Source organism: Oryza brachyantha, chromosome 2 (assembly GCF_000231095.2).
Source record: "Oryza brachyantha chromosome 2, ObraRS2, whole genome shotgun sequence".
Taxonomy (NCBI): Eukaryota; Viridiplantae; Streptophyta; class Magnoliopsida; order Poales; family Poaceae; genus Oryza; species Oryza brachyantha.
Genome location: NC_023164.2, coordinates 25,516,370 through 25,538,536, shown reverse-complemented (window position 1 = coordinate 25,538,536; position 22,167 = coordinate 25,516,370). Strand labels below are relative to the sequence as shown.

Here is a 22,167-nt window from a genome sequence, read left to right as displayed (position 1 = left end):
AATGATTAAACATTGATAAAAAAATAAAAAATAGAGTTATTATAGGACACTACTAAAACAAGACAAGGTCGAAGGAAGAAGTAACCGAACCTGACTCGCTGTGTGACCGCAGCGCGGCGCGGGGCCCCCACCCACCCTTCGGTTCCTCCGCCCCGGTCCAGCCAGCCGGGCCACGGTCCTCCCCATCCCACTGTCATCAATTCAAAACTTGAAACCCCTTCCAATGATGGCCGCGCTGTGTGTCAGCCTGGCAACGGCAGCCACCGCGGCTCGCACGTGCCGCTGCCGTCTCCTCTCCTGTCGTCATCTGCTACGCCTCGCCACGCCTATATGTAAATTTTAGTTAAACAAACTTACATGATATATATTTATATTTTTATATGTGAATTTACTATATAAAAATCTAATATAGACAAATATTATATATACATAAAATATTAAGCATTTTTGAAAAAATGCTAATATTTTACTTTTGGAAAATTTGTATTGGGTTTATCTTAAAAAATATTGGGCATAAAAATTAGGCAAAATTTGCTACGGGTCATCGGAAAAACGTGTAATTAGCTGATGGACACCGTAAGATCATAAATTTGCTGCGGCACTCTGGCCATTATTTTATTAATTTTAAAGTTAAAAATTTAAAAATGACGAGATCGTCCTTGGTGGCCAACCCGTTATACCGACTGAGTCTAGTCGAACCAGACCCGGTCGGTCTCGGTGCCGCACCCTAGCCTACAGGGCAACTAAGTAGGCGGCAACCCAGCTGTGGTGAGGGTGGCGGCAACGTGGCCACTGAGGGCAATCTCGTCATTTTTAAAAATTTTGACTTCAAAATTAATAAAATAATGGTCGGAGTGTCTACCAGGTACTTACCACATTTTTGTGGTGCTCTACAGCAAATTTATGATCTTACGGTGTCTACTTTCTAATTACACGTTTTTTCGATGCCCGTAGTAAATTTTGCCTAAAAATTACACGGTCCACCAACAGAAGTTTAAAATGAATAACTTGAATTAAGAACACATATTTTTTTCAAATTTAGAATACAAGTAAGCTAAATTTAGACATACGTAAATATTATGAATGTATTTGGTAACCTGTTAAAAACATGAAGACATAGTGTCTAGTATAATCCCAAAAATTCAATTTTAGAGATTAATTTTAAATATCCCTGTCTAGTATAATCCCAAAAATTCAATTTTAGAGACTAATTTTAAATATCCCTCAAAGATGCTCTAAAAATTTAGGTATGACCGGAGCAGAGGATCACATGCCAAAATTTACGTGGTGGGAGGTGGTTAGCCGGCAGAAGCGTCACTGCGGCCTACTGCTGGTGTACGCGGCTGCTGCTACCAACCGTGCGCTTGACGCCACTGGGCGGGCAGACGCTGGAAAGCCTGGAATAAAGGCAGCCTCTCTAGTGGGTTGGGTTGGGTTTTGCCTTGCGTGGGTGCCCCACTACACACATTCTCCCAGCCTTTTCCACATGACAAGCTGCCGGCGAATTTGCAAGGAGATGGGAAGGAATCGCTAGGCGCACTACTTTTTGTCCCTCACCAATCACCCTGGCAAAACAAACAATCACGTCAAACAAAATACTGCAGATGCTTCAGGTGGTGTTTTGGATAGCCAGGTTAAGGATCAGTATATTATTTAAATTTTATAATAGTTGCTTAGGGATATAATCACTAAATTAACTACTGATACCCCCATTTCACATTAGACTTTCTAATATTATGATTCATACGAATGCTAACGAGTTTAAACATATATATAAATATTAATAAATAGATAAATCTAGACACATAAGAAATCTTAGAATAGAAGTAAAAAATATTTTATAAAGTTACTATATAATATGTTATATGAAACAGTATTTAGGAGCTCAAGAATCGTGCCTATAAAAATCCAAAATTGCTGAATGAAAACAAATGCCCTGTTGCAATGGGATGAGTAACCTTTGTTGCTGTTAAGCATATCCAAGAGAGAGTTAAAAAATCAAGTCCCAAAATTATTATATTAGAAGACGTCATAAAATAACTCTCCACCTAAATATTTCTTAACTCCGACAATCCTCCTATTTTTATCGGTTGGAGCAATTGGGAATTAAAAAAGACTTTCAAATCTAACACATTTTTGGCCATTATTAGGAGGAATATAAAATTAAGAAGTTCTAGGGGGCAGATATTGAACATTGTTGGAGATGACAAGGGAATAAAATGGTAGCTAGAGGAAACGGTTCTCCCATATTATTGCAATTGGCAATCACATTATGAGAAAAGGGGACTAAATAAATGGTTTGCTAGTTTTATATGACAATGAAATTTAGCTATACTTAGGGTCCGTTTAGTTCCCAAATTTTTCCAAAAACATCACATCAAATCTTTGGACACCTAAATAGAACATTAAACATAGATGAAAAAAACTAATTGTATAGTTAGGGGGAAATCGTGAGACGAATCTTTTAAACCTAATTAGTCCATGATTAGCTATAAGTGCTACAATATCCATATGTGCTAATGAAGGATTAATTAGGCTCAAAAGATTCATCTCGCGGTTTTCAGGCGAGGTATAAAATTTGTTTTTTCATTCATGTACAAAACCCCTTCCGATATTCCGTCAAACGTCCGACGCAACATCCTGTCTTTTCGTTTCTACTTATGCTTATAAGCTAAAATTTAAATTTTTAACCTTAAATTTAGAGTAGATTTTAGAGCTTTTTTATCGTAGTTTCTTTTTAAGCCTTGACTTGTAAACCGCTACGACCATGCATATAAAATATTTTATTATAAATATGACGTATGATTTTTTTTAAAAAAAGACAAACAATCAACCCATTGGGTTATGAGCTATTGTATTGTATTTGATTTTTAGCATACACTAGTATTGCTGTCAATTCTAATACTAGTATTTATTTACATTTCACTAGTGTCGTCGAACCATCGTAACCATTATATATTCTATTTTACCAAAAATAGTTCCCAACGTCGACAGCCCAAAGAGGGGGGCGATACGAGGTTGACGGTTTTTATTTAGTTTTAGCAAAAGCTTAACAAGCATCAAAAATTATAATGGCTAATGTCAAATAAGCGAAAGCGAGCATCCAACCATCCATTGGATTGACGTGTGTCACTGTAAGCATTGATAGCTAAAGCCCTCAACCACTGTCAGAGCTTTATATAATAATGGGGTGATAGTTTATTTATTAGCTTAATCAGAAAATAAGCCAAATGTCATATTTATAAATAAAAATAATTTGTAAATAAAACTTTTATATGCAGGTTCTTATCAATTTAAATGCTACTATCTCCATTTCATATTATAGGACTTTTCTAGCCACTTGTCTAAATTTATCAATTGATGAATTTATAATTTATATACGTATATCTAGACAAGACTAGAAAGTCTTATATTGGAAAACGGGGTGAGTAAGTCTTAAAAATAAACTACGATAGAAACACTAAAATCTACTCTAAATTTAAATTTAAAGTAAGAAATTTAACTTTTGGCGTATAAGTATAATAGAAACGAAGATATGAGACCGAAAGAAATTAATCTCGTAGAAAGTGACATTGCTATCAAGCTCATCTAGAAGCTTGAATATGAGATGCTTTCTTTAAGTATATTATGCCATTGCTGATCCTTAATTTTCAACGAAGACATGATCTGACAAAAGCAATTCCTTACCGGCAACCTAATTAGCCATTTATTATACTCTGGCAGTTGGTCCGCGAGGATAAGGGATTAATGTTGCTGCAAACCATTAGCCGCAAAAGGAGTAAACTAATTCAGTTTTAATGTGACACCATACCGTTCACATATTTTTCTTTTACTACTTCATATACAAATGATAGCGATGGTAAAATATCAGTTTCTTGAAAATGAACGATTTTACCAAGCAAATACAGAGAGATGTTTAATGATATATAGTTAAAGCTATAGACATAATTCTATTTTAAAGACTTCAACGGCAAAAAAAAAGTCTGCGTGACTAGGGATATAAATTGTTTTTACCGTCTTAAAAAACTATTTTAGATACACTCCTTCGATTTCTTAGGATTTCTTAAAAGAAGTATTTACAAACAATCATTATGGAAATGTTATAAATAAGACTTCTTATAGGTTGCAAAACGGGTGAGATAAACACCGTCTTCTGTAAAAAAAACAGCAAACAAGGTAGACGTGAGCTGTGTGACCACAGCAAAAAAACACCATCAAGACTCATCATCATTCGTGCAGCCGAAATCCATCCCCGATTCCCCGGCAAGACGTAACGGTCACGCGCAATCGGTACCCAAGAAGGTGCAAAGCAGCAGTACACGGGAAAAACAACGCGCAAATCGGTGCTAGTCAAAAACTCCACCCCAACCCCAAGTGGCACGTATAAAAGCCCACTGAAAAAAAAATATTTTGCCCCTCGCCTTTTCCCCCAATTGCTCCGTCTTTTTTCTCTCCTCTCTCTCTAGCTCGCTCGCCATAGGAGACAATCTCGAAGCTGCTTTAGCTTGAAGCTGCGAGTGATACGGGGGTTGCTGCTTCGCGGCTGTAGCTGTGGCGATGGAGCGAGCGGAGGAGGGGGCGAGGAGCGCGCCGACGACGGCGCCGTCGGCGAGGGCGTCGATCTGGGAGTCGGTGCGGGCGTGCGGTGTGTGGGGGAAGGAGGTGGACAAGGCCGAGCTGCGGAGGCAGGTCGTGATGCCGCTCTACGCGCGACGGGCCGTCGCGGCGGCCGTGAAGGCGAAGGACGAGGCTGCCGGCGTGGCGGCGGCGGGGGAGAAGGGGAGGGGCGAGGAGGGGGAGGTGGAGGTGGAGGTGGAGGCGGAGGCGGTGACGCCGGTGGTGGTGTTCGTGAACTCGAGGAGTGGTGGTAGGCACGGGCCCGAGCTCAAGGTGCGGCTCCACGAGCTCATCAACGAGGAGCAGGTGTGATGACGTCGCCGATTGGCTCGGCCACTCGTGCAGCTCTGTTTCCGAATTTCATACTTCCCCCGGTTGCTCTCGTGTTGGCTGTTAGCTTGTTGATTGCTCTTGCTATGGTTTTGCGACTTGCAATGCATTGCTTTTCAGATTCCTTTGAAATTTCGCAGCGATTTAAGCATATTTCTGTGGAATTTGCACTGTCGGTGAACTTGCGTTGTAGAGTGGTACTATCGGAAAGAGGGGCCACAGCTGTGCGTCCTGTGATCTGATGAATTTTTTTTTGGCTTGGACAATGCCATATAAGATCAATTCAATTGCCACTTTCTAGATAATGGATTGTTACTATTGTACCACCATAGGTCTAGATTTTCATCTCAAAAAGGAACTTCTAGATTCCCTATTGGGTTGGGTCAGTCCGCATGATTTATAGGGTGTTATACATATTAAATAGGGTGCTTGACAGAGTTATTAAATGAGAGAGTTTCATGAGATGAGAGAGGAGTTTCATCCCATAAAACTTATCTATCTAGTTTACAGGTTTTGGTAACTATGCATAAAACTATGCATTGAGACTGATCTTATCACGGTGGATCATAAAGTTCATCGTGCAATTGATATGATGAATATTGTGTTGTTTAATGGAGTTTGGACGTTGCAACGGAAAAGGCTGCGTTTGCTGAAGCGGAGTGGGATTGGGGCCTTGAGGGTAGGCCGAGGAGATGGTACTACTACTATCTAACATGGCGGTTTGATGATGCGTAATAAATGCTGATGATAGGTCGTTGTGAAATCTCCAGCCTCCATCAGATCGTGCATCTGTGCCTCACTTTCTCGCAAGGCCCTGGAACTTTCTTGAGATGGAGGGATGAAGAAAAATGTTGAAAATAGTAAACATTAAATTGGGAGGGACGGGTGATCAAAATTTTAAACATAGAATTTTAGGTGGTGTTTAGTTGCCAAAATTTTTTGGTAAAAACATCATATCGAACGTTTGACCGGACGTCGAAAGGGATTTTCGAACACGAATGAAAACACGAATTTTACGGTTAGCCTAGAAACCGCGAGACGAATCTTTTGAGCCTAATTAATCCGTCGTTAGCACATGGTGGTTACTGTAGCACTTATGGCTAATCATGGACTAATTAGGCTTAAAAGATTCGTCTCAAGATTTCTTCTATAACTGTGCAATTAGTTTTTTGGTTCATCTATGTTTAATGCTTTATTTAGGTGTCTAAAAATTCGATGTGATGTTTTTGGAAAAAAATTTTGGGAACTAAACAAGGCCTTAGCGCCATGCTTGCTTCTGGGGTGGAAGTAGCAAGAAACTAGTTCGACTGCCTCTAATTTTTGGCTTAACATGCTATTCCGAATTCCAATAGAACACATGGCATTTGATTACTATTATGTTTTATTTTTTGTGACTTTTGCTCAACATGGAATCATTGAATTTTATTGAGTTCATTATTCACCAATGTTTGAAACCTGCGGATGGCTTATATAAGCATTGTGCGCTTACACTTTGAAGATTATTCGTAATTATTTTTCATGTGATCAACTGATCATTTTATGGACTCACACATGTTTTCAGAATTATTTTTATCCTTTTCTATGTTCTACAGTACATACTGATGAAACTATTTCCAGGTCTTTGATCTCTCTGTCGTGAAGCCTTCTGATTTTATTAACTATGGTTTGGGTTGTTTGGAGAAACTGGCCGAACAAGGTGATGATTGTGCAAAGACCTTACGTAAAAAGTTGAGGATTGTGGTACGTGTGTAATGGGCTTTATTAAGGGTACTGCATTTGTTATAATTTTGGGGTTCTCTGCACATTCGATTTGTTCTGTTAAAAGCTTTTAAGTAGTCAAGCATTAGCGTCTGTTAAAACTTATCAAAAGTTGCTGCTTCCTTTACTACCATATCTACTTATTACAAGATAATTTATGACAGGGTGTCCTTGCTCTTTCCTTCTTACTATTATTTGCTGAAGTTCTCCTATGTTGTCCACTCGTTGTCTTCCAGCTACTTTTCATAACATCCTTGCACTAGTTCTTCCTGGCAGGTTGCTGGTGGTGATGGCACAGTTGGTTGGGTACTTGGATGTCTCACAGATCTTTATAGGTTGTCAAGGGAACCAGTTCCACCCACAGGGATCATTCCACTTGGTACAGGAAATGATCTTGCTAGATCATTTGGATGGGTAAGGGTTGTTCTATTTATATCATGTCTTTCAAATTTACAATGCTAATTAAGCTTTTGAGGAAGGTGCGTGATTCCCTCATACTACAACTAATTAGCACATGAACAGGGTGGCTCTTTTCCCTTCGGTTGGCGTTCAGCTGTAAAGCGTTACCTCAGCAAGGCAGCTACAGCTCCCACCTGCCGTCTTGACAGGTGAGATAGGGCCATTGGATGTTATCAGCTCCCATTTTTTATTGCTAGCTTGGACAGAATAATGATTGACTTTGCAGAATATGTTTCCCCTCCTGAGTAAAACATATGAATTCTGATCTACCTATCTGCTATACTTGTGCTAAGTAGTTCAATGTGTCAACTGTAAACACAAGATAACCACTCACAGTAAATAGGAAGAGTAAGGTGTCGATATGTTAATTTTCAGTTTTTTTATGCTGATTTTTATCAGGTTCAGAGTAACTGTGCATAGATGCTTCATAACTTCTGCACTGAGAAACACTAATTTTCATGCAGTTGGCAAGCTGTAGTTATGATGCCGGATGGAGAGATAAAAGAGTTGCCATATGCACTTAAGAAAACAGAACCTGCAGACTGCCTGGAGCTTTGCCAGGTTTTGACTATAAATCCACCCTGATTACTCTGAAATATATAGAAAACATAGTTTAAAGTCTTGGGCAGTAGGTAATGTGCTATTCATCTTCCACTATTCACTCCATACTCCAGTAAATTAAGTTATTTGAAAGGTAATGGCTCTATAACCTGAAGGAAGGTTTTTGTAAGTTGAGTTGTACATGACACCATATGCTTTCTGAGCCAGATAGTCCATGCTTCACTATTTTCAGAAGTAATTTAAGTTGTATATATGCTATTCATTTCTCTGCTTACTAAGTATGTGTAGTTGTTTTTGCATGGTGTGCTCAGTGTTGTAATCCTAATCCTACCATTGCTGTTGTGAAGAACAAGAGACTCACCAACAATGTAGTCCTGTCCATATGATACTTCGAAGATTGCTCTAGCATTTTATTTTCCTCTGTCAGTTATCAACAAATACTTAAAAAACATCACACTGCCTCCTTTCTTGTGGATGCTCTCGGATGAACATGCTAGTTCATATGATTTTGTTAAAGGACCACATCCAATATTTTGTAGGAGAATGGCACTGAATTACCTGAGAAAGCTTCTTGCTATAAAGGAGTATTCTACAACTACCTTAGTATTGGTATTCCTTAATCAACCTTATTTCTTTGTTCCTTCTGTTTTTTTCCTGTGAACTTTACATGGTGATTACATTTAGTAGAGGCATTAATTTTCATTAAATAACTCCTATCTCTATCCTGCCTATGTTAGAGATCTTTGATATTCAAACTATCTGGTTAATAAACTGGCGCCTATGTTAGAGGTTCTAGTTTTTCTTCAGTTCACTGTGTGATTAGACTTCCAATATATTGACAAAATAGTATTTCAGCTGGTCGTTTAAAGTTCTGAGTGAAAATAGTATTTCAGCTGGTCGTTTAAAGTTCTGAGTGACATAGGCAAACTAGAAGTTAACATGGCGTTCACAATTACTGTAATGACTAACGACATAAAGTTGTAGGACATATATAGATATTATTGATCATTTAAGTTTCATCAAGCAATTATAAATTGATTTATGATTTTCTCATATGAATATTATTGCTTCTTGCAATACTTTGGAATCTTGAGTCATCGCTGAGTGCTTATTTTATATTGAACAGGCATGGATGCGCAAGTTGCTTATGGCTTCCACCATCTTCGTGATGAAAAGCCATATCTTGCTCAAGGACCAGTTGCAAACAAGGTGCTGAGTTGTTGACAAATTTTCTTTATTTCTGTATTGTTAATTAGCTTAAAAGTCTCTGGTATGGGTAAAATCCTTGCATTAAGAGTGTGCCAGTTAGCAAATCACTACAGCACTTGCATATTTTGTGAGTAGCTGATAAGTGCGACAACTGACAGATCGCATATTCCCACACATGCACAGAACTTCTTTTTATGTACCCACATTTTACAATAAGTTCTAGACGTACTATTATCTTGTAAAACCTACTGTATACCTGATAGGCTAGATGAGATACCGCTTCTATTACATTTTTGAAATTGGAAAAAAAAGGAAATAAAACAGCTTCAGGGTCTTATTTGTATGTGTTTGCGGATTTGTTACATCTCAGTTTTTCTGTAACATAGTTATTGGTATCACAATGTTATATCTTATAAGTGATTATTGTAATGATCTTTATTTTTTATTCTCATGCAGTTGATTTATGCTGGTTATAGCTGCACGCAGGGGTGGTTCTGCACACCTTGTACAGCAAGCCCTCAGTTAAGGTATATAAAGATAACCTGCCATTCCATGGATTCTAAAAATGGCTCCAAAGTTCAAACTTCAAACCTTTATGGTATCAGGCAGTTCTTTTCTTTTGTCCCACTCAAGAATCCAGACGCTGCCATGATTTGAGGTTAACTGTAGGATTTGATCATTTGATATACAGAACTTTTCAGATGTATCACGGATCTAAACCTCGTGACAAATTTATTATTAGTTAACATCTGAAGATATGAATTCAAGTTTCATGTGTCCATTATTATCTAAAAAAATTTCATGTCCCCATAGCACTAATCATAATGCAATAGCAATGAAGCATATCTTTAGCTTTTATCTCCATGTCCTATGGTTTGATAAAATTACAGCTTTGCAATGATATTCTTCCCTTGTTTTCACAGTTCTCTTAATGTTTGTTTGAGGCTGATAAAATGGTTTGTTGATGCAGGGGGCTTAAGAACATTTTGCGACTTTACATTAAAAAGGTCAATTGTTCTGAATGGGAGCAAGTTCCAATGCCTTCAAGGCAAGTTGTTGGTTTCTTTTATATGAAAAAGGCTTTTAAATAACTATGATCCTAAAAGAATCACTCAACGAATCTGTGAGATGCAGGTGCTGACACTTAATAGATGTAAGTAATAATATAGGGATAATGGATGACACTTGGTAACAAAACAAAGTATGCATATACCTGATCTGATGCCAAGCTGACCTATGTTCACAAATTTTCAGCTCAACATATGAAAAAAACTGTAGTGAAGATTAATACAATATTTCGAACTATGATTTTAGGATTTTACATATTTTCCTAAACTATGTGATGCCAAAACTTGAGGATACTAATAGATTCCTATATTTTATGTTCCTTTGTCCTTCTGCCCTAAAAATATGTGAGTTCTGAGAAAATTCTCTCTAAAAATATCAGAAGCATGCAATTATGATCCTGTATTCCTGTACATACTGGCTGGTGACCTGGTGTGTCAGGCATTCAAAATCTAATGTGTATTTCTTTTGAACTTATATGAATCCTGGTGCTGTATTCACAGCTTGCATTCTTTTCCCAATTGCAGTGTTAGATCGCTGGTGGTCTTAAATTTATACAACTACGGCAGTGGAAGGCATCCATGGGGTGATCTTAAACCTGACTACCTTGAAAAAGTTAGTTATACATTCTCATGTTCATTGCATGTGTTCTCTCAATTTTTAATTTGTTTATATAGGGCTTTCTATCTGCATTTGGGGTAAATGACCTTATAGTTGCATCATGGACGATTGTGCGGTATTTTTTTTTCATAATTTAAGATTTTTTTATAGGGCTTTCTATGCATTATTTAAGAATTTTTTTCTGTCAGTTTAGATCATGCAGTAACTAGAATCAACTGCATTTAGTGGGAGTGCACACGGGTTTTTTTTTTTCACTTCTATGCAACTGATGTGTTATTGTTTTTCCTTTTTGAGAAACAAAATATAATGCGTTATTCTATTCCAAATCCCAGAAAGGTTTTGTTGAAGCTCATTCAGATGATGGATTGCTTGAAATATTCGGTCTGAAAGAAGGCTGGCATGCTTCATTCGTTATGGCTGAGCTTATTAAAGCAAAGCACATCGCTCAGGTACTTGCTACATATCTCTCCTTTTATATTGACTGTTGGGAAGAAATCACTCTATTGGGATGCCCATATGAGATTCTCATGTTCTATAAAACCTCAAGTTTTTCATGGAATCCACATAACACACGTTTTTAGAAGATTATGCAACTTAACGCTACTTTAATTGATTAACTTAATTTACAAACATTCCGAATTGTGGGTAGACTGGTAGATATATTCTTGAATGTTCTGTTTTGTCTTCATGAATTTATAATGGACCTTGACCTTTGAAACCCTTGTCATCTATCAGGCTGCAGCTATTAAGTTTGAAATGAGGGGTGGGCAATGGAACCGTGCGTATGTTCAAATGGATGGAGAGCCATGGAAACAACCACTCCTACAAGAGCAGTCAACCATTATCGAGATAAACAAAGTTCCTTACCCTTCTCTGATGATAAACGGGGAGCAATGACATCTTCCCGGTTTCAATCAGGTAAACATTCCTGAAACTGAAAGTCTTCTCTTTTTTCCTGAATGATCTGTATTTCTGATAGCACCCTACTTACCGGTCATCAATTTTGCATTTCATACCAGGGTTGCATTCTAGATTGTTAGATTATGTATAGTTCGGGAGCAGCTACAGGTATTAGTCATGGTCGGAGCACTATGTGCCAAAATGTACTGTTGTACTATATAAATTATTACTATGTTCCTAGGTTATTTCATTGGAAAACAAATATAACTTTATTTGTAATGTTATTTTTCCTGTCAAAGCAAACGAGAAATTCCAGGAAAACACTGTGTACTGTAAATTGCTCACATTTCCCGTCGTCACGTCAATTTGGAATTCTTTTACTCTCGGGTTTCAAGCCTTATTAAACCCTGTGCGCCTCGGGCTTCACTAATTGGCATATATGTGCTGCCATCATAGTACCTTTTTTTTTTTTGAAAACTTCCATACGAAAATTTTCGTCTTCAACTTCCATAGAAAATTATTCGTATGAAACTTAGGCTTTGGATCAGATCATGCATAGGGTGGATAATTTTTTTTGAAACTTGTGAGCTACCTCGTCTCGTTAACTGCGCGAGTCGAGCACTAGGCTCTCTTTAGCCTATTGTATGTTACAAGACCATTGTCCATGCGCTCAAGTTATATATGCCACAAGTTGATGACCGCCTATCACCGCAAAACCTTGTCATGATGCATAGCATGTTGGGCCACCTTAGGAATGGCAATTTTCCGTGCGAGGGCGAAGAGCCAGGGCCAGGGCCGGGGGAAACTTCGCACCCATGGGTTACCCATCGGGACCTAGGATGTATATTAGATTTTGAAATGAAGACCCAATAATATAACAAAGCCCACTCAACTAGCAAACCCTACCCCACACTCCTCACTCTCTAGTTTCTAACAGTCTAACTGCCTCCTCTCTCTCTCGGTCTCACCACCCTCACCCGGCGGTGGCACAGTCGACGGCGACGGCGTCGGGGCGACCTAGCGGGGACGGCAGTGCAACAGGTAACGGCTGGGGCGCAGAGGGGCGGTGGCGTAGGGGCACGAAGGGGCGACAACGAGGGCGTGAAGGGGCGGCGACGGGGGTGGTGGCAAGGTGTCCTGACGGTGGCAGTGCGGAGGTGTGGCGGCGAACAGGCTATGGCGGTGACCCAGCGACGCGGTGGCCGGCGTCCTCATCTTCGGCGGCGATGGTTAGTCTACTCTCTTCTCTCTCTGTTCACTGTCTTTGCGGGGAAGTTGGGGACCCGTCTGGGTCGGTGACGGGGACGAATTTAGCCCCGATTATGTTTTTGGGGCCAAGGCCGGGAAATGAGTTCGAGGTCAGGGCAGGGGCTGTTCTTACCCAACCTGGCACCGACCGCCCCGCTGCCAACCCTAGGCCAGCTTGTTAAATCATAACAAATCAAATCAAAGTGTGTTGCGTTGTGAGTCTTGTGACGAGCTTAACGAGTTTAACGAGCCAACTTAAGTTCCTTCACAATTTAAGTTGAACAACCTTGTTATCCACCCCTAATCATGGATCTCCCCATCCAGTATTCCAGTTAGATTCACAGGAATGCATCTACCTTACTCACAGATTATTATTGCCAGATTACACTTTACAAAGCACGGCCAATACAACTTGCTTTATGACCTATCTACAGGTGAGGTGACATTTGTTGCACACTAATTGTACAATTTGTACTTGACCCGTCAATGCTGAATATTCTACCGGACATGTCATGATGTCAACTGGGAGAGAACTCAACTTCCCTGTCACAACTACCGCGGTTGAGATGTTCCCGCCACCGCCCCCCGCTCGAACGAGCCGTCGAACTCCGACGCCGGCATGTCACCCGGCGTCGGAGGAGGAGAAACGGCGTTGTTGTTCCTCTCCGAGCTGGTGGAGACGCTGACGCTGAACGGGCTCATGCCGACGACGGCGTCCTCCGGGATCCGGCCGGCGTCGCCGCCGGCGCCAGCGCCGTTGAACGGGCTCTCGTCGCCCCACCTCGGCGTCCGGTTGCCGTACTCGCTGCCGTTCCTGACGGACTCGTCGATGGATCTCTTGAACGTGCGGGACTTGGGGTCCCTCTGGTCGTAGTGCCGCGCCCACGCGCGCAGCCGCCGGATCGACGGGCTCCCGGAGCCGGAGGCGCCGGAGATGGCGGCGGCCTCCGCCGCGCGGAGCTTCTCGCGCTCGCGGTAGAAGAAGGTGGCGAGGTAGATGAGGAGCATGGCGGTGGACACCACGCCGGTGATGAGGAAGAGACCACCGAAGCTCCGGAAGCTGAGGTTGGACGAGCCGACGGCGCTGCCCTGGCTCTGGCACGCGCCCGGCTCGCCGAACCACTTCTTCTCGATCTGCGCCATCTTCTCCGTCTCCGCCAGCGTCAGGATCGCCCGCGACACGTCCGCCACCATCGGCGACCCTCTCGGGAACACCTAACGATCAAGAACAAATCCAGCTCAGTCACTCATGGCGCGGTCGATGAATCGCCGAGCTTGTTGAAGAGTCTGTCACACTCACGAATCCGAAGCCGTCGGTCTTGTAGATGGGGCCGACCATGGTGAAGCCGTCGCAGTACTGCGACAAGAAGAGCTTCAGGTAGGGGATCTCGTCGAAGATGGCGGCGACGCCGCCGTTGGCCGAGCCTTTGGACAGCGCGTCGGCGTACTGGTCCGCCGTGCTGTAGCTCCTCATCCTCCCCTCGAAGCCCATCTTCTCGAGCAGCGGCACGATGAAGGTGCCCTCCTGGTACCCGATGTAGTCGCCGCGCCTCAGGAGCTCCCTCACGTCGGTCACCGTCGGCTGCAGCTTCTGGACGGTCAGCATCGACGTCAGGCTCGCCGTGTAGCTCGACGTCAGGATCAGCACCACGAACACCCATATGATCACCACGAACCTCGACAGGTTGCTCTCCAGCTTCTCCTCTGAATTCCATCCAGATCGATCACCAAGCAAATTAACAAACTTGTTGCCAAGTGTTCGATAGCTAGCTTCTTGGTAAGAAGATGCACGTACTGTGTGAGAAGACGAGGGTGGAGAAGGCGAAGTAGAAGATGAGGCCGAACTGCTGCCATGGCGTGCCGCGGAACTCGTCGTTGATCCGGTGCTCGATCACCCAGACGACGAAGCCGGTGAAGCAGAAGAAGGCGAGGCTGGTGAGCCAGAGGCTGGTGGTGAGCGGCTGCAGGAAGATCCACATGCTCGTGCTCGTCTCCTTCTGCACCGCCACCACCATCGACCACCCCGATTCCGTGAACGGCATCGTGAAGTCCACCTCCTCCATCCTGCTCGCCGTGATCGTCACGTCGCCGACGACCACGTCCGCCTTCTGCAACCATAGCATATATATACCGTGTTCACTCTGATCGCTCAGACGCCATGAACGGATTTGTTGAAGCTTTGAGCTTTCTTCTCCACTGACCTGTGTGGACACCTGGTCGACGAGCTTCTCGTAAGACTCCGAGCTCTCGGGGTAGGGCACGTACTCGTAGCTCACCGGATAGGGCATAATCTTCATGACCTCGTCGAACATGTCGATGCAGTAGCCCGTGATGTTTCGGTTCCCGGTTAACGTCACGTTGCCGACGTCGAGGAACTGCGTGAAGCCTCGCTTCGTCGGCACGTCGACACGAAGCGGCTTCCCGGTCGGCGACACGGTCCAGCCTTTCGGGGTTTCGCGCGGCTCTCCGGGCCAGAGGATCTGCTTCAGCGTCCTGGCGGCGCTGCCGGCGTTCAGGTCCTGCGTGATCCCGGACTCCGGCGTCCAGAACCCCACCGTCCTGGGGCCTCTGCCGAGGATGTTCACGACCTCGTACGCCGGCGGCTGCAGCTGCCCGTCGACGAGCCTGAACTTGCCGGCGAGCCCGTCGAACGTCGTGTTCAGGACGGACCTGAGGAGCGCCGCGCCGGTGGCAGACACGCCGAGCCTGTCCAGGTCTGTCAGTGGCATCCTCGTCTGCGGCGTCTGGAACGCCGGGCTGGCGACGCCGGCCTCCTCCGCCGCCGCGGCGATCGCCCACACCGTGTCGTACGCCCAGAACCGCAGGGCGGTCGGTTCACGGACATCGTCGACGGCGGGGTAATCCCGGCGTAACCTCGCCTTGAACCGCGCCGAGAAGTTCTTGACGGCGTCCGTCTCCTGCACGTAAGGCCGGAGGCTGACCACGCCCTGCATCGTGTCCACTTCCTCGGGGGAGAACCTGTCCATGAAGGTGGCGACGCCGTCGGTGGCCACCCAGATGTAGCCCTTGGACATCATGCCGAGCATCTTTGCCCGGCGGAAGAACCTCCCGGCGACATCGTAGAGCATGTGCACGACGAACACGCGCGTGGGCATGGCGTCGAGGCGGTACAGCAGCGCGTCGAGGCGGTCGTCGGTGGCGTCGGCCGGCACCGCCGTGCGGTCCGTGATCTTGGCGCCGACGCCCTGCAGCGCGTCGGCGAGGGACGGGAGGATGCCGCTCCCGTAGGGCGAGTCCTCGTACACGACGGCCGCCGCGCGCCAGCTGAAGGCGTCGAGGACGGCGGCGACGGGCGCGGCCTGGAAGGAGTCATTGACGGCGGTGCGCACGAAGAACGGCGTCTGCACCGGGGAGAGCGCCGGCGAGGTGGCGGAGTAGGAGAGAACAGGGACGTGGGAGTGGCTGCCGACGTGGACGACGAACTCCGCCTCTGCTGATGTCGGTGGCCCGATGATGGCCTGCACCTGCACGTTCTTGATCAGGTCCACCGCTGCAACGACGAGGCACGACGATGACGACAACGAACCGTTCAGAAATCGGAGCCAAGAATTTCAGCTTCTGATACGATAGTTGTTGAGACTGTTAATTACTCGTATGCATATCAATTAGAGCTTTGTTATCATTATTGAGATATCACATTTGTAGCATATTAGGTATATCGATGTATTAAAATTTTACGAAGAAAAATGCTACTCCTATGTATTTTCTCAACGACCGTAAAATTTATCAATCGATTATTATTGGTGTGTAGTCGAGTCGCTTCTTGCATTTTCTTTAGCAAGCATGTAATAGACGCTATGAGAATCAAGGCAAAAGCCATTTTTTTTTTGCAAATACACAATTTTTAATTTAGAAATTAGCTTATTGATAGATTAAGTTTTCTTTTCCAGAATTCCTAAGAGACGAACAAAATCTTGTATAGAACATCAACTATTTAGTGGGGTTTGATGTTTGCTTTCAGGAAATTAGTATGAAAACAGATGTTGGGCATCAAAACCTGAAGAAAGAACAACATCAGGTTCTGCTTTCAGTGAGAAAAGTCCCTTAAGCAGGCTTTGGACCAGAGTCTGGATTGACTGGACTGCAAGGCAGACTTGGTAGCTTAGGTGCAAAGTAGCGAGTCTGGGTTGACTGGACTGAAACTACTAATCCTGATCATACCATGCCTCAACACAACACTTCACCATAATTCTACTGCAGGTAGAAGCATGGTAGGAGTGCAGTGTACACTACTGTACACTCCGAGATAATTGGGCAGAGAAAGACTTGCGAAAACTGAAAAGGACCTTGCATCTACACAAGTGATGGCAAATTTTCAGAGGCATTTTAAGAATTGCACCTGACCTCTACAAGTCTACAGTAAGTCTATGCATGTATGCCAAAAGAGCCAATGGCCTCACCCCACACGCTTTGGAAAATTCAGAGCACCACGTAAAATCAGATCGGCTAAAGACGCGCAAACGACACCGGTTTTCTTATCCCTTCCCTTGTCTGCATCTTCAGTTCAAGTAGTCTGCATTTTTCTATTCAATTATGTTCTACTCAATTCATTTCAAAATATAAATATTTATAGAATTTAAATTTTATATCACAATATAAACATCTTTATATTATTTATAATACTATTTTTCCTATCAATCACTTCACGTTCAAAATTCTTTATATTAGATCTTTGTTTACCCTCTCACACACACACACCTTATTTATTGAGGGGTATTATTGTCTTTTTTTAATCTCAATCTTAATATCTGCTAAACAACCTATAAATGCTTATGTTTTAGAATGGGGAAGTAAATATTTCTACGATGATTTGAGTTTATACCGTAATATATGTATTAATATTTCTACAATGATTTGCATGGTTTTATTGGTTCCAATGATTCTACAATAATTAGATGCTGAGAAAGTTAATCTTAATAATTCAAAATTTAAAATTTTACTGTGACTAAAAAAGAATCTTTTGATTAAACCTTAGCATTTGCTAAATAAACTAGAAATGTTTGTATTTCAAAACTGATATAGTACACATCAAAAAGTCATTTTACAAACTTCAAGACAGATGCGAGAGCTTTAGGTCACCAATGAAAAGGAAAGGCATGTGGTACTTCAAACCTAAACATGTCCTCTTCACATCCTTAATTTTTTAAAGACCTAAACATGTCCTCTTCACATCCTTAATTTTTTAAAGACAATCTTCATGTCCTTTCATGTCGAAAGTAATTTTTTTTCCTACAAGAGGCGCGACGCCAGAGATTCTGTGACGAGACAATTTATTTCGAGGAAGACTGGACCTAAAATTTTGCGGGACTAATAATAAACTTGTGACCAGCTAAACTATTCAAGCATCAAGACTCCTTACACTTGACTCAAATCAAGTATGGTCTGGACACCATGAACTGGACCAGATCGTTGGTACGTGCAATCGTGATGTTCGTGGCCAGGATGACTTGAATTGATTAACCAGATAAGAAGGCGACATGCATGGAGCTGTAGTATGTAGACATGTATGGAGGTGTTTAAATAAGCATATCTCATAGACACGTATGACTGAACTGATCCGTATATTCAATTATACGTGAGAGTTGGGGATCTATGACTAGTAGACTCGAGCTTAGAGATGGCAGAATAATGTAGGGTGGATTAGTTGAGATCCTAATACAGAAATGTGATTAACAAATCACAAATGTCTAATCTGTCCTCCTGCTCTTGTCTTGATACGAAGACAAGACGGCGTTTTCTCAAAGACAACATCAGTTGTGTCAGCATCTGGTGAAGGTGGAACGGTAATAAAAGACAGCCAAACAAGTAGCGGTCGAACTTAGGCCGTGTTCGTTAAGCCTGATAAGTTAACTTATCCCGCTGCGAAAAACATAGTAATATATTGGTACATGATTAATTAATTATTAATTATTAAAAAAAAATATAAAATAGACTAATATGATTTTTTAAAACAATTTTTCTATAATTTTTTTTAAAAAAAGTACACCGTTTAACAGTTCGAGAAGCATGTGCGCGAAAAACGAGAAAGATAATTTAACTTACCGCCCTAACTGAACCCGGCCTTAGGCATAGGCGCATAGCCCTTATGTGGCTTATGGATTGGTTTATAAGTTGTGTGTAAACGAGAAAGACTATTACCATATTGATTAATTATGATTAGCTATTATAAACTTGAAAATTGGACTTCTTTGATTTTTTTTTATAAAAATTACATATTTAGAAATATCACATTGAATGTTTTAGGAAGCATGCTAACATTAAACAAGAGCTCCCTCGAATAAGCCAGAAAGAACACTCAAGGACAGTGGCAACCCCATAATAGAAATTACCGGAGGTACAATACGTACTAATTATCTAATTTTTATACTTATATATTAATTAATATGGTATAATTTAGTAAGAACCGGGGACCCCGGATAACTCCACGTAGGTTTCACCACTGGTCGAGGATGAGCGGCAGGAAGTATGGAATAGGAAGTAATTCAACTTTTTCAAGAGAAACTATGCTGGTCAAAGGGAGTATCAGGAGGAGTTGAGGACAGCCAAACAAAAGAGCATGTGTGTCTACAGAACTTCAGGACCACAGTTGACAAATACACCATGGCAAAGGTATCAGCCATGGAACTTTTGCCATCATCTGATTCTGATGAATCTGTCATCTGCATCAAGAACTCACGAGATGCTTGATGCATCCGGCCATTCAGTTGCGCGAGTGAGCAGGTCCACTACAACATCTAGTGGCTCGTATCACTGATGACTCAAACCCACACACGCGAAGAAACGAAATGAACCCAGAAAAAAATCCTTAAATTTGCAGAATATTTTTACATGAGCAGAGCAGAGCGAATCAGGCTTTGATTCTAGCAAATCACTGCGAACGAAAATCCAATTCAAGCAGGCAAACTAGGCATATATCATCCATGAAACGGAGGGAATGGGAGAGATTGCGTGGGGGCGGAGCATACCGGCGGAAGCGGAGGCGAGGACGTCCCCCGCCGCGGAGTCCCTGAAATGGAGCTCCACCCTCGTCGCCGAGCCCGGGTGCGCCGCGTAGTAGTCCTCCGCCGCCATCTGTAACCCGGTTCGCCGCCTCACCCCGATCGGCGACCCCGCGGTGAGGATCACCCCGACGCGGACGCTCGCCACCGGCGGCGCATTCCGCTGGGCCGTGACCACCACCAGCGCCGCCGCCAGCAGCGGGAAGAGGAGGATGAGGAAGAGGGAGGAAGAGGAGGAGGAAGCCGAGCGCTCAAGCAGCCGCCTCGCCATCGATCTACACCGGCATCACAGAATTCACAATCGCCGCAAACCACCACCACTTGCACCGCAGCTGCACGACTCGCGGGTGCGGATTTTTTTTTTCTGCACGCTTCGATCGATCGAGGTGGTGGGTTCTTCTCGTTCTCGTGCGCGGGCTGCCGCCGCGATCCAACGCGGCCGCGGGCTTTATGTATGCGTCCGGCTCCGGCCACGGAACGGCGGAATCCGCTCGAGTTCAAAACGACGGTTTGGGGCTTTCGGCCGTCGCGTTGTGCCGTTGGTGATAAGAATGTCAGAAAATTCTCTACGTATCATCGATAATTAGCTCAATTGTTTGTTTGTGTATACCTGAATTTTACCTGGTCTTCTTATGAAAGTTTTTATTTTGACCCATCATTAGTTTGCCGCTAAATTTATCTCCATAGATGTTACCTTCTCGATGTGAAAACGATATAGTTTATAACGAAATTATATTGGACAAAATTAAGGTTCCATTATTCTCCTCGTGTTATTCTCATGTTTTTTCTTGACATTTGCACATAAGGATTCCAAACCACTACCACTGTTTCATAATGCATAATGCAAGATTTTCTCGCATAACGTAGATTAATATGAATGTTAATAAATCTAGACACATGTGCACGTGCGCACACACCAAACAATACATATTAATTAATAGATTAATCTAGCCATAACAAAAAATACTTACAATATTGTAAAACGAAAGGAGTAATAAACAGTTCGTTTTTCAAAAAAAAAGCTCTATATACAGGTTCATCATATATCATTTTATATTTCTAAAGTAGATTTTTTTAACTTTCGTTTATATCACTACATAGCTATCAAAAAATCTAATAATATTTATTATTTTTTATATAAAAGAACACAACCTAATTAGAGCCAAATCTAGAAAAATTTAAACTTTTGAAAAAATTAAAATAATTATGGTTCATCCTATATATTTGTTTCAGCAGGAAATTGAGAACTGTTATTTTTGTTATTTAGTTTTAAATTTTGTTTAAAATGTTGTACACATTTTATATAATTTGATTTTAAATCTATTAAAAAATTAAGTATGTTTTTGAATTTGTGATAACATAATTCCATCTCTTTGTTTCTTTACAAATTAATCATTTTTCACTAGGTATTCTTTAAAAATTATCTTTCAAATTTGATACATAGTTTTAACTTTTTTGAAATTTCAATGAAATTAAATTCTAAAATTTAAAACAATTCCTTACTATTTTTCACAAACTAAATAATTCACATGTGAAATATTTCTAACTGTCAGTAATATGCCAAGGACATAAGATCATTTTAAAATATACTAATGGCCAATTAACAGAATAATCATGTGGGAGATTTAATTTTTGAAAACTTGGATCGAAATAAACAATTATTGCTTATAAGTAATCAAATAAATCTGAGTGACCAACTATAAAAAATTTAGGGGTATACATGGAACCAACTCGAAAAAATTATGGATTTTTTTTCCGTCGCTTGCATTGTTGACCTGACCTCGCGACGCTGTGGGGTATGGCGACTGCGTGGCACCGAAGGAACCGGTCCGAAAGGGTCGGTGCAACTCGAGACTTGGGGTCGCAAGCTCAGAAGCCATGGTGATGTGTTTGTGTGTGTTTATTATTATTATTTTTTGTTGATCTGATTTTTAATCCTTCTTGGTCTGGGTTTATGTCCCGGTCAGTTGACTGAACTCTGCTTGGAAAAGAAAATGACTGGAGTTACTGCCTACGCCAGATGACAAATGCTGTAAATTGTAAGCAATATGCTGCGATTTTGTAATGACAAGCTGACGGGGTACAAAACAATTGGAGCTAGCTAGCAGTTTCCATCAGTCCATAGTCCATACGCGTTTCAGAACAGCTCCGTTTGACAACCTGCCTGTGCAATGATTTTGAGCTCTCAACTGTGCAGATTTCCAGTTTTTTTTTTTTCTGACGGAGGATTTGTGAGTTCTGACTTCTGATTACAAAAGACTTGGAACGGAACGGACGGCGCCTTTCTCTGAAGAGCATGTCTTCTTGCATAAAGTCAAGAAGAGCAGAGAGAATCTTCACTTCAAAATGGTACGGGCATGTGGATATTCTACAGTCTGCT

General features: G+C 42.3%; 2 protein-coding genes across 2 annotated transcripts; one reads left to right on the top strand and one right to left on the bottom strand.

Annotated features, from left to right (window-relative positions):
• Positions 1-4,422: 4,422 nt before the first annotated feature.
• On the top strand, positions 4,423-11,910 carry LOC102717959 (diacylglycerol kinase 7-like). The gene is made up of 13 exons (XM_006647965.3): positions 4,423-4,923; positions 6,565-6,687; positions 6,982-7,119; positions 7,228-7,313; positions 7,629-7,725; positions 8,265-8,334; positions 8,852-8,934; positions 9,391-9,461; positions 9,905-9,982; positions 10,527-10,614; positions 10,953-11,069; positions 11,356-11,538; positions 11,640-11,910. Exons 1-12 carry the CDS (start codon positions 4,558-4,560, stop codon positions 11,515-11,517), a joined length of 1,479 nt encoding a protein of 492 aa, XP_006648028.2. The 5' UTR covers positions 4,423-4,557; the 3' UTR covers positions 11,518-11,538; positions 11,640-11,910.
• A 1,129-nt stretch (positions 11,911-13,039) lies between these two features.
• LOC102717682 (glutamate receptor 2.7-like) lies at positions 13,040-20,283 on the bottom strand. The gene is made up of 5 exons (XM_006647964.3): positions 19,755-20,283; positions 14,970-16,279; positions 14,564-14,876; positions 14,069-14,472; positions 13,040-13,983 (listed from the first exon to the last, which is right to left on the bottom strand). Exons 1-5 carry the CDS (start codon positions 20,056-20,058, stop codon positions 13,321-13,323), a joined length of 2,994 nt encoding a protein of 997 aa, XP_006648027.3. The 5' UTR covers positions 20,059-20,283; the 3' UTR covers positions 13,040-13,320.
• Positions 20,284-22,167: the final 1,884 nt, after the last annotated feature.

Excerpts from the sequence above, each read along its gene's own strand:
- LOC102717682 (XM_006647964.3), bottom strand. The coding sequence starts at position 20,058 with ATGGCGAGGCGGCTGCTTGAGCGCTCGGCTTCCTCCTCCTCTTCCTCC. Across the intron at positions 16,280-19,754 it reads CCTCGCCTCCGCTTCCGCCG|CGGTGGACCTGATCAAGAAC; the intron begins GTATGCTCCGCC and ends TCGTCGTTGCAG. Across the intron at positions 14,877-14,969 it reads TCGACCAGGTGTCCACACAG|AAGGCGGACGTGGTCGTCGG; the intron begins GTCAGTGGAGAA and ends CTATGGTTGCAG.
- LOC102717959 (XM_006647965.3), top strand. The coding sequence starts at position 4,558 with ATGGAGCGAGCGGAGGAGGGGGCGAGGAGCGCGCCGACGACGGCGCCG. Across the intron at positions 7,120-7,227 it reads TTGCTAGATCATTTGGATGG|GGTGGCTCTTTTCCCTTCGG; the intron begins GTAAGGGTTGTT and ends GCACATGAACAG. Across the intron at positions 8,335-8,851 it reads CTACAACTACCTTAGTATTG|GCATGGATGCGCAAGTTGCT; the intron begins GTATTCCTTAAT and ends TATATTGAACAG.